We start from the raw sequence: 14,895 nt of genomic DNA, 5'->3' as shown, positions 1-14,895 counted from the left end.
ACTGACGGTGATCATATAAAACAACTTTAACACTCTTACTAATAATGCGCCACACTTTGAACCCACACCAAACAAGAATGACAAACACATTTCGGGAGAACATCTGCACCTTAACACAACATAAACACAACAGAACAAACACCCAGAATCCCATGCAGCCCTGACTCTTCCAGGCTACATTATACACCCCTGCTACCACCAAACCCCGCCCCCACCCCAAGCCTGCTCCCTCACACATCAACCATCATTCAAAACCCGCGTGCCGCACCAGCTTAAAAATTCCATATAAAGGTGTGGGCAACGTGTCTGAGACTCCTGGTTTATACATAGCACAAAGCAAAAAAAAATTTTTATATACATTGTTATTTCATATAAAATTTAAAAAAATTTGCGGCTCCCATTGTTTTCTATAATTTGTGAAACTGGTCAAAATGGCTCTTTGACTGGTAAAGGTTGCCGACCCCTGCTCCAGTGCGACTTATATATGTTTTTTCCCTTCTTTATTATGCATTTTCGGCCGGTGCGTCTTATACTCCGGAGCGACTTAACTCCGAAAAATACAGTACATTGTTTAATGCATCCAGCAACAAAATTAGGCATAATAATGTGTTCATTCCACGACTGTATATATCGATATCGGTTGATATCGGAATCGGTAATTAAGAGTTGGAGAATATCGGAATATGGGATATCGGCAAAAAAGCCATTATTGGACATCTCTAATAAAACACCTTCTGGGTATATTTGCTTTTTAGAAAAATCCATAAACTAGCTGCGCCGTTTTACAAGCCACGGAGTGCAAAGTGTAGGACAAAAAGAAGCAGATTATAGTCCAGAATGACAGTATGTTAGCTGTAAAATAGAAATATTTCTCATAATCATTTTTCATTTCCTGTTTTCCTTTCTTGTGAATAATAACAATAATTGCAGGATTATTGTCTATGTATTCAGTGTCCTTCATCCTCCATCATTCTTTTGTCCTCATTGGCTGTGAACTGTCTTTTCTCCTTCCGACTCAACTTTTCTCTCCTCTGCTTCTTCTTCCTCTTTTTTGTTTTTTTCCGTGGCCGCTTTCTAACGACAAGGCGATCTTTCTGGTCCCCCCCGAGCCTTCAAGAAAGGTTGGTCTGCTGCTTCTCACCTCCATCTTGTCCTTCTTTCCGTCCAACCTTTTCCCTCGCCATCTTCATGATTATGTCTTCGTACATCTTGGTCCACACCTTGACTTTCTTCTGTGTTTCTGTGGAGTCAGCGTATTGTCCACAGTGCCCACTGTGTGCTGCACACAACAGAGCTTTTATTCTCGCTCGTCACGCAGACCAGGCGGGGCGTGCGCGTGCCGCCATCCCCATGTTGCCCTTTCACTCCTCCGCTGACTCCGCCTCCTCCCTGCTCCCCCCAGGTTCCGCCATGTCGGGGCTGGACGGACTGATCGGCGCCGAGGAGAGGATCATCAACAGCAAGCCCAAGATGGGTCCCAGCGTGGTAAGAAGTCGCTCGTGCTCTTCCCGCACACCACCGCCATCTTTGGTGCCACTTTGCTATAAGGATGCTCTCGTCTTGGAAACAGACTTTGTGCCTTGCTACTTTCTGCTAATACCTTGCAGAAGGGTCTTTTAGGGAAAGCTCTTTGGAATGTGGCAGTCATTTTTGTAGTTTTCATTTAAAAAAAACAATATAATTTTTTTTAACCTCCCCTCAAGTTTGTTCCCCGGGGACCCAGAAGTCATTGTTTTCGTCACAGAAATTTTACAAATACGCTTAAATCAACTTCAGTCTATCTATCTATCTGTCAGTTCAAAAGAAGAGGTCGTAAAATAGTTGAAAAAGAGTTCCATAAAATAGTTCAAAAAGGGTTCGTAAAATACTTCAAAAAGAGTTCGTCTGGAAATTGGGCAGATCCTGCCATCTGTAGGCATTGAAGTCACAGTGGAGTTTTACGAGCCTTCCTCCTGGTAGGCCCCAAAGACAGCTCCTGTCTCCCTGCCTGTAACTCAATGTAATACAAAGCTTTTGTGATAATTTAGAAACAATTATTCTAACATTAACCTCCCCTCAAGTTTGTTCCCCGGGGACCTAGAAGTCATTGTATTAGTCATAAAAATGTTACAAATAAGACAAACGCTTAAATCTCTGGACCAACTTCAGTCTATCTATCTATCTGTCAGTATAAAGTTATTTTTTTGTTTTGTTTGTAATGTTTTATGCATTTTTTGTTAATGAAAACAACATTTTTTAATGCAAAAACACAAAATATGCAATATTTTCCCACAAAGTGCAATATTTAATAGGAAGTAATTTGAGCGTTAAATAGGTCAATAATTCATAACATTGATTTTGATTCATTATTAATTTTTTAAACAAGGACAGTTTTGTTTTTTAAAATCCCCCACTAAAATTCTCAGGGATCCAAAAGGGTCCCACTCATAAAAGTTATTTTATTTATTTATTTATTTTTACTTTCAATGCTTAAATCTCTAGATCAACTTTGCGTCTATCTGTCAATATAATGTCTAAGTTTTTTTTTTAATGTTTTATGCCCTTTTTGTTAAAGAAAAAAAGTTTTTAATGCAAAAACACCAAATAAGCAATATTATTCTCCAAAAAATGTTTGAAAGTGTAATATTTAATAAGAAGTAGTGTAAACCTTAAATAGGTCAATAATTCATAACATTGATTTTGATTCATTATGAAATTTTTTGAACAATGACAGTTAAAAAAAAAAAAATCCCATTAAAATTCTCAGGGATCCAAAACTCATAAAAGTGTTAAGGCATTTTTTCTTTTCTTTTTTCTTTCAATGCTTAAATCTCTAGATCAACTACGCGTCGAGTTATTAAAAATAAATAAAAAAAAATTTATGCCATTTTTGTTAAAAAAAAACAATATTTTCCCCCAAAACATGTGTCCCGGGGATCCCGAAGTCAGTGTCTTAGTCATAAAAATGTTAAAAATAAGACAGACGCTTAAATCTTTAGATTAACTTTAGGTCTATCTGTCAGTATAAAGTAATTTTTTTGTTTTGTTTGTAATGTTTTATGCCCTTTTTGTTGAACAAAAAGTTTTTAATGCAAAAACACAAAATATGCAATATGTTCAATATTTAATAGGAATAATTTGAACTTTAAATAGGTCAATAATTCATAACATTGATTTTGATTCATTATTATTTATTTAAACAATGGCAGCTTAAAAAAAAAAAATCCCACTAAAATGTTCAGGGATCCAAAAGGGTCCCACTCATAAAAGTATTAAGGCATATATTATTTTTTTATTTTTTTTTACTTTCAATGCTTAAATCTGTAGATCAACTTTGCGCCTGTCAATATAACGTTTAGTTTGTTTTTTTAAATGTTTTATGACCTTTTTGTTAAAGAAAACGTTTTTAATGCAAAAACACAAAACATTCAATATTCACCCCCAAAATGTTTCAAAGTGGAATATTTAATAGGAAATAATGTACATCTTAAATAGGGCAATAATTAATCACATTGATTTTTGATTCTTTATAAATTTTTTAAAACGTAAAAAAAAAAAACCATTAAAATTCTCAGGGATCCAAAAGGGTCCCACTCATAAGTGTTAAGTGTATTTATTAATTTTTTTTTACTTTCAATGCTTAAATCTCTATATCAACTACGCGCCTATTTATCAATATAATGTCTAGTTTAGGTTTTTTTATGTTTTATGGCATTTTTGTTAAAGAAAACGTTTTTAATGCAAAAACACAAAACATTCAATATTCACCCCCAAAATGTTTCAAAGTGGAATATTTAATAGGAAATAATGTACATCTTAAATAGGGCAATAATTAATAACATTGATTTTTGATTCTTTATACATTTTTTAAAAAGTAAAAAAAAAAAATCCCATTAAAATTCTCAGGGATCTAAAAGGGTCCCACTCATAAGTGTTAAGTATATATATATATTTTTTTTTTACTTTCAATGCTTAAATCTCTATATCAACTATGCGCCTATTTATCAACATAATGTCTAGTTTAGGTTTTTTTTTTATAATTTATGGCATTTTTTTGTTAAAGAATACTAAGTTTTTAATGCAAAATCACAAAATATGCAATATTGTCCCTATTGAGGTCGCGGGGGGTGCTTTACTTTTTTTTTTAAACTTTCAACGCTTAAATCTCTAAATAAACTTCAGATCATACCTTGTTTTTAATGGTTTTGTTTTATGCCCTTTTTTATCATATATTTTTTTAATATGGCAAACACACAGTATTTGCAGTATTTTCCTCCAAAAGATATTTCAAAGTGGAATATTAGATGTGAAGTAATTGTGTGTTTACATGTTGTGTAGCTGCTCGCTCCTAGTAGCCTACAGCCGAGCATGTTTACCTTTTGACTTCAGTAGAATAGAAGAAATTGTGTGCTTATTGGAGGACATTTAGATGTTATGCTCAGGACTGTTGATATCGCACACAAATAAACGCGCCGCAGGGCTGCTTGTATCGCACATGATTTCGCACACAATTAAATGTGCTGCAGGACTTCTTGTATTGCACATGATATCGCACACAAGTAAACGCGCTGCAGGGCCGCTTGTATCGCACATGATATCGCACACAAGTAAACGCGCTGCGGGACTGCCTGTATTGCACATTATATCGCACACAAACGCTGCAGGACTGTCTGTATCGCACAGGATATCACATTTTACATGCAAGCTGATATCGGACTTTAACGTACATTAAAACCATCTTTAATTTGTGAGTAACAAAAGCAATAGAATGAAAGGGGGGCTCACTATTTGGCAGGATGTCGACCATTCTTGCTGTTCATATTTATGACCTCGTTTTTTGGACCTTTTAAACAAATTCTTCTTATCGTTCACAAAGCCTTCATGAGAGTGTTCTTATTGTGAAGTGGTACCTGGTCGTCCATAACCACACACACACACACACACACACACACGCACACAATGCGGATCATTCCTGTAGCTATGTTGTTGCCATAGTTACGGCTAACCCAAGTATTTGAGATCAACTCCAAGCTTTGTTGTTAGTCGCATGCCGCTTCTCTCCATGTGCTTGCCTGCTGCTGCTGTGTGTGTGTGTGTGTGTGTGTGCGTGTGTGTGTGTAAAATCTTTTTGTGCGACGTGGCATGAGCTCGTGTGTTACCGTGGCAACGTTTGTGTACTAAAGATGGAGCACCACGACAACGCTGCCACTTGCCTCGGACGGTTGTGTGTGTGTCTGTGTGTGTGTGCGCTCTCACACACACACAGACACACACACACACGCACACACACAAACACCCCCCCCTCACACACACACACACACACACACACACACACACACTTCCTTGCAGCTTGTACAAGACAGCATCATCACCCACACAATACTAATCCCTTCAGTTTACTGCACATCTTCTCCACCTGTCACACACACACACACACACACACACACACACACACACACACACACACACACACACACACACACACACACACACACACACACACACACACAGTAACCCGGGCTCCCCTGTCTGTGTTGACAGGTGATTGATGAGTCTCTGGATGTAAAAGAAGTTGTTTACAGTGCAGAGAGAGTCCGCATAATGCATGATGATGATGAGCTGGTGAGTATTGTGGCGCCCCCTGCAGGCCTCAGTGGGCAACTACTGGCCATTGGCACTGAGCTAGAGACGGCTTAACGAGTGTGACGTCTAATTAGGGCATACGGCGGAACCTCCGAGGCAGGGGTGCACCAAAACAGACTGACGAATCAAAGGATGTGTTGGCCATTTTTGTAGTTTTCACCCTCAAAACCAGTACAATATAACCGTATTTTTCGGACTATAAGTCGCAGTTTTTTTCATAGTTTGGCCGGGGGTGCGACTTATACTCAGGAGCGACTTATGTGTGAAATGATTAACACATTAGCGTAATATATAAAATAATATTATTTATCTCATTCACGTAAGAGACTAGACGTATAAGATTTCATGGGATTTAGCGATTAGGAGTGACAGATTGTTTGGTAAACGTATAGCATGTTCTATATGTTATAGTTATTTGAATGACTCTTACCATAATATGTTACGTTAACATACCAGTTGGTTATTTATGCCTCATATAACGTACACTTATTCAGCCTGTTGTTCACTATTCTTTATTTATTTTAAATTGCCTTTCAAATGTCTATTCTTGGTGTTGGCTTTTATCAAATACATTCCCCCCAAAAATGCGACTTATACTCCAGTGCGACTTATATATGTTTTTTCCTTACTTTATTATTTCGGCCGGTGCGACTTATACTCCGAAAAATACGGTATGCATTTTTTTTTTCAAATACATAAAAAAAAGCCATTTCAAACTGGAATGCTAACAGTTACCATGCTGGCCAGATAGTGTTGAGTTATAAAAATAAATATTCGCAAAATGAGCTAAAAAATTTTTAATAAAAAAAACAGTATTATGTCAACATGCTAACAATAGCATGCTTATGGTTAGCATTAGTGAAATACCAAAATATATGACACTGAGGTGTATACATGCTAAATTAGCTTAAAAATGGTATCTGTAACATGCGTAAAGTACCAAAATATTTTACTCTGAGGTGTTCCCTTAAAAACTTGATCAAAATGCTAGCCTGGTAACGCTAACATGCATCAAGTACTAAATAATGACTGAAGTGTATACCTACAAAAGTAGCTTCATAAAACTAGCACACTCACATTAGCATGCTAACAGGTATCATTCGTCAAATAACAAAACACATGACGCTGAGGTGTATACCTGCTAAATTAGCTGAAAAAAATCTAGCATGCTAAAGTTAGCATGCTAAAATGCTAACCGTAACATGCGTCAAGTACCAAAATGTATTATTCTGAGGTGTGTACCTGAAAATGTTGTCTAAAATGCTAACCAGCTGTTATCATGTATCGAGTACCAAAATATGACTTCGGTCTATACAGACAAAATTAGCTTAAAAAATCTGGCATGCTCACGTTAGCATGCTAACAGGTATCATTTTGTCGAGTAACAAAATATTTGACACTGAAGTGTATACCTAGCTAAAACAGGAGAGCATGCTAAAATGATAACCGTAACATGCGTCAAGAACCAAAATATATTACTCTAAGGTGTGTACCTGACAAATTGTTTTAAAATTCTAGCCTGCTAACGTTGGCATGCATCAAGTACCAAAATATGACTGAGGTGTAAACCTACAAAATTAGCTAAAAAAAAGAAAAAAGCAAGCATTCGTAATGTAACAAAATAATTGACGCTGTGGTGTATACCTGCTAGATTAGTTTAAAAGAAACTAGCATGCTAATGTTAGCATTCTTAAATGCTAACTGTAACATGCGTCAAGTACCATAATATATATCTGAGGTGTTCCCTTAAAAACTTGATCAAAATGCTAGCCTGGTAACGCTAGCATGCATCAAGTACTAAATAATAACTGAAGTGTATACCTACAAAATTAGCTTAATAAAACTAGCACACTCACATTAGCATGCTAACAGGTATCATTCGTCAAATAACAAAACACATGACGCTGAGGTGTATACCTGCTAAATTAGCTGAAAAAAAATCTAGCATGCTAAAGTTAGCATGCTAAAATGCTAACTGTAACATGCGTCAAGTACCAAAATGTATTATTCTGAGGTGTGTACCTGAAAATGTTGTCTAAAATGATAACCTGCTGTTGTTATCATGTATCGAGTACCAAAATATGACTTCGGTCTATACAGACAAAAGTAGCTTAAAAAATCTGGCATGCTCACGTTAGCATGCTAACAGGTATCATTTTGTCAAGTAACAAAATATTTGACACTGAAGTGTATACCTATTAAATTAGCTAAAAAAGGAGAGCATGCTAAAATGCTAACCGTAACATGCGTCAAGAACCAAAATATGTTACTCTAAGGTGTGTACCTGACAAATTGTTTTAAAATTCTAGCCTGCTAACGTTAGCATGCATCAAGTACCAAAATATGACTGAGGTGTAAACCTACAAAATTAGCTAAAAAAAAAAAAAAAAGCAAGCATTCGTAATGTAACAATATAGTTGACGCTCTGGTGTATACTTGCTAGATTAGTTTAAAAGAAACTAGCATGCTAATGTTAGCATTCTAAAATGCTAACTGTAACATGCGTCAAGTACCATAATATATATCTGAGGTGTGTACCTAAACATTTTGTTTAAAATGCTAGCCTTGCTGTTGTTAGCATGTATCAAGTACCAAGATATGACTCGGTGTATACCTAACAAAATTGGCTTAATAAAGCTAGCATACTCACATTAGCATGCTAACAGGTATCATTCGTCAAATAACAAAATACATGACGCTGAGGTGTATACCTGCTAAATTAGCTGAAAAAAATCTAGCATGCTAAAGTTAGCCAGATAAAATGCTAACTATAACATGCGTCAAGTACCAAAATATATTACTCTATCAAATCCGTTTAAAATGCTAGCCTGCTAACGTTAACATGCTTTAAATACCGAATTATTACTGAGGTGAATACTTACAAAATTAGCTTAATAAAACTAGCATACTCACATTAGCATGCTAACAGGTACCATTCGTCAAATAACAAAATACATGACGCTGAGGTGTATACCTGCTAAATTAGCTGAAAAAAATCTAGCATGCTAAAGTTAGCCAGATAAAATGCTAACTGTAACATGCGTCGAGTGCTGAAATATATTACTCTATCAAATCCGTTTAAAATGCTAGCTTGCTAACGTTAACATGCTTTAAATACCGAATTATTACTGAGGTGAATACTTACAAAATTAGCTTAATAAAACTAGCATACTCACATTAGCATGCTAACAGGTACCATTCGTCAAATAACAAAATACATGACGCTGAGGTGTATACCTGCTAAATTAGCTGAAAAAAATCTAGCATGCTAAAGTTAGCCAGATAAAATGCTAACTGTAACATGTGTCGAGTACCGAGATATATTATTCTATCAAATCCGTTTAAAATGCTAGCCTGCTAACGTTAACATGCTTTAAGTACCCAATTATTACTGAGGTGAATACCTACAAAATTAGCAGGAAAAAAAAGCTAGCATGCTAACAGCAATTTTAAGTCTCATATTAATATTGTCAATCGTCATTCAAGTGTAAAAGGAAGCTAAAACGTCAAATCCCTCGTAGCTTTAAAATGGACGCGTTGACCAAATGAAAACGTCTAATATGGCGCGTGTTAATACTAGTTAATATAACAATTAGGGATGATGTTTGATAAGAAATTGTTGAGTTCGAGCCCATTATCGAATCCTCTTATTGAACCGATTCCTTATCGATTCTCTTATCGAATCCAGATAGGTTGTTGTATATGGAAAAAAACACAATATTTGGTTTAACAAAAGCTCACTTTTATTTTATAAGAAAAAAATAAAATAAAATAAATAAATAAATATTGACTGTTACCCCCCTAAAAAAAAAAAAAATTAAAATATTGACTGTTGTTACCCAAAGTATATTAAGTGGGATTTTTTAGAAAAACAAATATATACAGTAACATAAAAACAACCTGTCTCTGTGATTACTATAGGTGTATAAATAATAATATAGTGTTAAATAAAATCAGTCCCTTGGGCACAAAACTGAAAATAATACAGCTCTCCAAAAAGTGCACTTCTGCTGCTATTGGAACATACTAACTACACACTATGACACTAAGAACACCAGTCATCAATCAACAATTATTCTTCCAAAAAATTATTTCGATGGTGGAAAAACACGACTGGCAACCATTTTAAGTCCTCAAAACATCCATTGAAACAGTGCACAAAAATCGTTTAGTATCAAATTTAACCACTTTCCACCTTAATATTGAGTTACATAAACAAGTTAAACAGTTTACTTACAGACTTATATTTTCCAAGGCTTGTAAGAGCTAACACAACTTGTCTACTTCTCAATTGTCTCATGAACTTAAACTGACGTCGCCAACCCGGAAGTGCCCAAACTAATGACGCGTAGTATTTTCATATCGCCACAAGGTGTCAGTAAGAGTCTACAATCAAATGGGCATAACATTGCCGTCCCACAGGGCATTTCCTGTGGGACGGGATTCGTTCCCAGGGATTCGAATAAAGAACCAACTCTTTTTCTTTACTATAGTGGGCTCGATAACGGGAACCGGTTCTCAAAAAGGGATTCGAGTTCATGGAATCGGTTCTTTTCTTATCAAACAACCGGGAAAACCTAGTTCGAACATCATCCCTATTAACAATTACATGCACTCCCTTTAATTGTAAAAAAGATGAAAGCGTGTGCCTGGGAGGTGAGTCGCGTCACATAAACAAACACAGCTAACTTGGTTTCTAACAACTATTGCATACATCTTGTACTGAGCAGCCAGGACAGCTATCCTACACTTCCTGTTCTGGGGTTATCGTCATTTATATTTCCTTCCTTGGCAATCACTGCTAACCTTCTGTGCCGGCATGCCCCTCCCCCAGCCCCCCACAAAAAAGCCAAAGAAAAAGTCCCCCTCCAAAAAAAGGCGGTCCCCATTGAAGGACTTTGGAGGTTCCACTGTCAGGAGCGTGGTCTTGGTTGTCCTTTGTGCATGTGTGCACGTGTGTGTGACGTGATTGTGTACCCGCACAGGTCATGTGATGCACGCACCAATGCATGTGTGCGCCATGTGATCACATGACCAACAGGAGTGCACGTGCACCCCCACAAATACACATTTGTTATTATTATTATTATTATTATTATTATTAGTGTTCATCAGGTTGTTTTGTTTTTGTTGACACATTTAGATGGTCAATAATGTGTTCCAGTGTCAACATGTGGCCATCAATCAGCAGCAAGTCTGTATCAACTTTTTATAATGTTGACTTTCAGATGAGATTCAGGTTTTTATTGACCATTCTTCACCCTCATACACGTGTGGAGACAAGTCAACCACCGCAAACAAACGGGGCAAGATCTGGTCTGCCACATCCTTCAATGTGGTCTTCCATATCATTTCATGTGGCCCGTCACGTCATTTAGGGCGGTTTTCCATATCATTTAATATGGCCCATCCTGTCATTCAATGTGTCCTTCCACATCATTTAACATGGTTTTCCACGTCAATTGATGTTGCCCACCACGTCCTTCAATGTGGTGGGCAACATCATTTCCACATTATTTAATGTGGCCTTATACACATCATTTGATGTGGTTGTCCATATCATTTAAAGTGCCCTACCACGTCATTTACTGTGGTCCTCCTTGTCATTTAATCTGGCCTTCCACATCATTTAAAGTGGTTTTCCACCTCATTTAAAGTGGCCCACCCTGTCATTCAAGGTGGCCTTCCACATCATTTAACATGGTTTTCCACATCAATTGATGTTGCCCACCACGTCCTTCAATGTGGTGGGCAACATCATTTCCACATTATTTAATGTGGCCTTATACACATCATTTGATGTGGTTGTCCATATCATTTAAAGTGCCCTACTAAGTCATTTACTGTGGTCCTCCTCGTCATTTAATCTGGCCTTCCACATCATTTAAAGTGGTTTTCCACCTCATTTAAAGTGGCCCACCCTGTCATTCAAGGTGGCCTTCCACATCATTTAACATGGTTTTCCACGTCAATTGATGTTGCCCACCACGTCCTTCAATGTGGTGGGCAACATCATTTCCACATTATTTAATGTGGCCTTATACACATCATTTGATGTGGTTGTCCATATCATTTAAAGTGCCCTACCACGTCATTTACTGTGGTCCTCCTCGTCATTGAAACTGGCCTTCCACATCATTTAAAGTGGTTTTCCACCTCATTTAAAGTGGCCCACCCTGTCATTCAAGGTGACCTTCCACATCATTTAACATGGTTTTCCACGTCAATTGATGTTGCCCACCACGTCCTTCAACGTGGTTTTCCACATCATTTGATGTGGTTGTCCACATTATTTAATGTGGTCTACCACGTCATTGCCACATCATTAACGTGGTCCTCCTCGTCATTTAAGCTGGCCTTCCACATCATTTAAAGTGGTTTTCCACCTCATTTAATCTGGCCCAACACATCATTTAATGTGGTTTTCCCACATCATTTAAAATGGCCCACCCTGTCATTCAAGGTGGCCTTCCACATCATTTAACATGGTTTTCCACGCCAATTGATGTTGCCCACCACGTCCTTCAACGTGGTTTTCCACATCATTTGATGTGGTTGTCCACATTATTTAATGTGGTCTACCACTTCATTGCCATGTCATTAACGTGGTCCTCCTCGTCATTTAATCTGGCCTTCCACATCATTTAAAGTGGTTTTCCACATCATTTAATGTGGTTTTCCCACATCATTTAATGTGGCCCACCCTGTCATTCATGGTGGCCTTCCACATCATTTAACATGGTTTTCCACGTCAATTGATGTTGCCCACCACATCCTTCAACGTGGTTTTCCACATCATTTGATGTGGCTGTCCACATTATTTAATGTGGTCTACAACGTCTTTGCCACGTCATTAACGTTGTCCTCCTCGTCATTTAATCTGGCCTTCCACATCATTTAATGTGGTTTTCCCACATCATTTAATTTGGCCCACTCTGTCATTCATAGTGGCCTTTAACATAATTTACTGTGGTTTTCCACGTCATTCAATGTTGTCTTCCACATCATTTAATCTGGTTTTCCACGTCATTTAAGATGATTTTCCACATAATTCAAGTGACCCACCACATCATTTAATGTAGTCTTCCACATCATTTAACATGGTTTTCCACGTCAATTGATGTTGCCCACCACGTCCTTCAATGTGGTTGGCAACATCATTTACAGTGCTTTTCCACATTATTTAATGTGGCCTTCCACATCATTTGATGTGGTTGTCCATATGATTTAAAGTGCCCTACCACGTCATTTAATGTTGTCCTCCTCGTCATTTAATCTGGCCTTCCACATCATTTAAAGTGGTTTTCCACTTCATTAATATGGCCCAACACATCATTCAATGTTGCCTTCTACATCATTTAATGTGGTTTTCCCACATAATTTAATGTGGCCCACTCACATCATTTAACATGGTTTTCCACGTCAATTGATGTTGCCCACCACGTACTTCAACGTGGTTTTCCTCGTCATTTAATGTGGCCTTCCACATCATTTGATGTGGTTGTCCACATTATTTAATGTGGTCTACCACGTCATTGCCACATCATTGAGGTGGTCCTCCTCATCATTTATTCTGGCTTTACACATCATTTAAAGTGGTTTTCCACCTCATTTATAATGGCCCAACACATCATTCAATGTTGCCTTTCACATCATTTAATGTGGTTTTCCCACATCATTTAATGTGGCCCACCCCGTCGTTCAAGGTGGCCTTCCACATCATTTAACATGGTTTTCCACGTCAATTGATGTTGCCCGCCACGTCCTTCAATGTGGCCTTCCACATCATTTGATGTGGTTGTCCACATTATTTAATGTGGTCTACCACGTCATTGCCACGTCATTAACGTGGTCCTCCTCGTCATTTAATGTGGTTTTCCACCTCATTTAATATTGCCCACCACATCATTCAATGTTGCCTTCCACATCATTTAATGTGGTTTTCCCACATCATTTAATGTGGCCCACTCTGTCATTCATATTGGCCTTTAACATAATTTAATGTGGTTTTCCACGTCATTTAATCTGGTTTTCCACGTCATTTAAGTGGACTTCCACGTCATTTAAGATGATTTTCCACATAATTCAAGTGACCCACCACATCATTTAATGTAGTCTTCCACATCATTTAACATGGTTTTACACATCATTTGATGTTGCCCACCACGTCCTTCCACCACATTATTTAAAGTGGCCTTCCACATTATTTAATGTGGTCTTCCACATCATTTAATGTGGCCCACCCTTTCATTCAATGTGGCCTTTAACATAATTTAATGTGGTTTTCCACGTCATTCAATGTGGTCTTCCATGTCTTTTAACATGGTTTTCCCACATCATTTGATCTGGTTTTCCACGTCATTTAAGTGGCCTTCCACATCATTTAAGATGATTTTCCACATAATTCAAGTGGCCCACCACATAATTTAATGTAATCTTACACATCATTTAATTTAGTTTTCCACATCATTTGATGTTGCCCACCACGTTCTTCAATGTGGTTTTTCACATCATTTAAGGTGGTCTACCACGTCATTTAATGTGGTCCTCCACATCATTTAATCTGGCCTTCCACATCATTCAATGTGGTTTTCCCACATCATTTAAAGTAGCCCACCCTGTCATTCTAAGTGGCCTTCCACGTCATTTAACATGGTTTTCCACGTCATTCAATGTGGACTTCCACTCATTTGATTTGGTTTTTCACATCATTTAATCTGGCCTACCACATTATTTAATGTGGTCCTCCACGTCATTTAAACTGGCCTTCCACATCATTCAATGTGGTTTTCCCACATCATTTAGAGTGGCCCACCCTGTCATTCTAACCGGCCTTCCACATCAGTTAACGTGGTTTTCCACATCATTTAATATAGTCTTCCACATCATTTAATGTGGTTTTACACGTAATTTATTATGGCCTTCTACATCCTTTAATGTGGCCACCACATCATTCAACGTGGTCTTCCATATCATTTAATGTGGTTTTCCACGTCATTTAATGCGGCCCACCACGTCATTCAATGTGGTCTTCCATGTCATTTAACGTGGTTTTCCACGTCATTTAAGGTGCCCCACCATGTCCTTCAATGTGTTTTCCACATCATTTAATGTAGCCCACGACGTCATTCAATGTGGTCTTCCACATCATTTTTTAAGGTGGCCTTCCACGTCATTTAATGTGGTTTTACACGTCATTTAAAATGGCGTTCCACATCATTTAACGTGGCCCACCACGTCATTCAATGTGGTCTTTCATGTAATTATAGTGGT

General features: G+C 37.6%; 1 protein-coding gene across 4 annotated transcripts in view; it reads left to right on the top strand.

Annotated features, from left to right (window-relative positions):
* The window catches only part of aplp2 (amyloid beta (A4) precursor-like protein 2), a 170,969-nt gene that overhangs the window by 151,510 nt on the left and 4,564 nt on the right, over positions 1 to 14,895 (top strand). Inside the window, exons 14-16 of one of the 4 annotated variants that reach the window (XM_061972407.1) lie at positions 1,086 to 1,121; positions 1,403 to 1,485; positions 5,521 to 5,601. In XM_061972407.1, the coding sequence (XP_061828391.1) occupies positions 1,086 to 1,121; positions 1,403 to 1,485; positions 5,521 to 5,601 (200 nt within the window). The remainder of the gene's footprint in view (positions 1 to 1,085; positions 1,122 to 1,402; positions 1,486 to 5,520; positions 5,602 to 14,895) is intronic. The other 3 variants (XM_061972409.1, XM_061972408.1, XM_061972410.1) reach the window with 3 other exon arrangements.

Source organism: Nerophis lumbriciformis, linkage group LG17 (genome assembly GCF_033978685.3).
Source record: "Nerophis lumbriciformis linkage group LG17, RoL_Nlum_v2.1, whole genome shotgun sequence".
Classification (NCBI taxonomy): domain Eukaryota; kingdom Metazoa; phylum Chordata; class Actinopteri; order Syngnathiformes; family Syngnathidae; genus Nerophis; species Nerophis lumbriciformis.
Note: the sequence above shows the minus strand (reverse complement) of the source record. Positions and strands in the feature narration are given on the sequence as shown.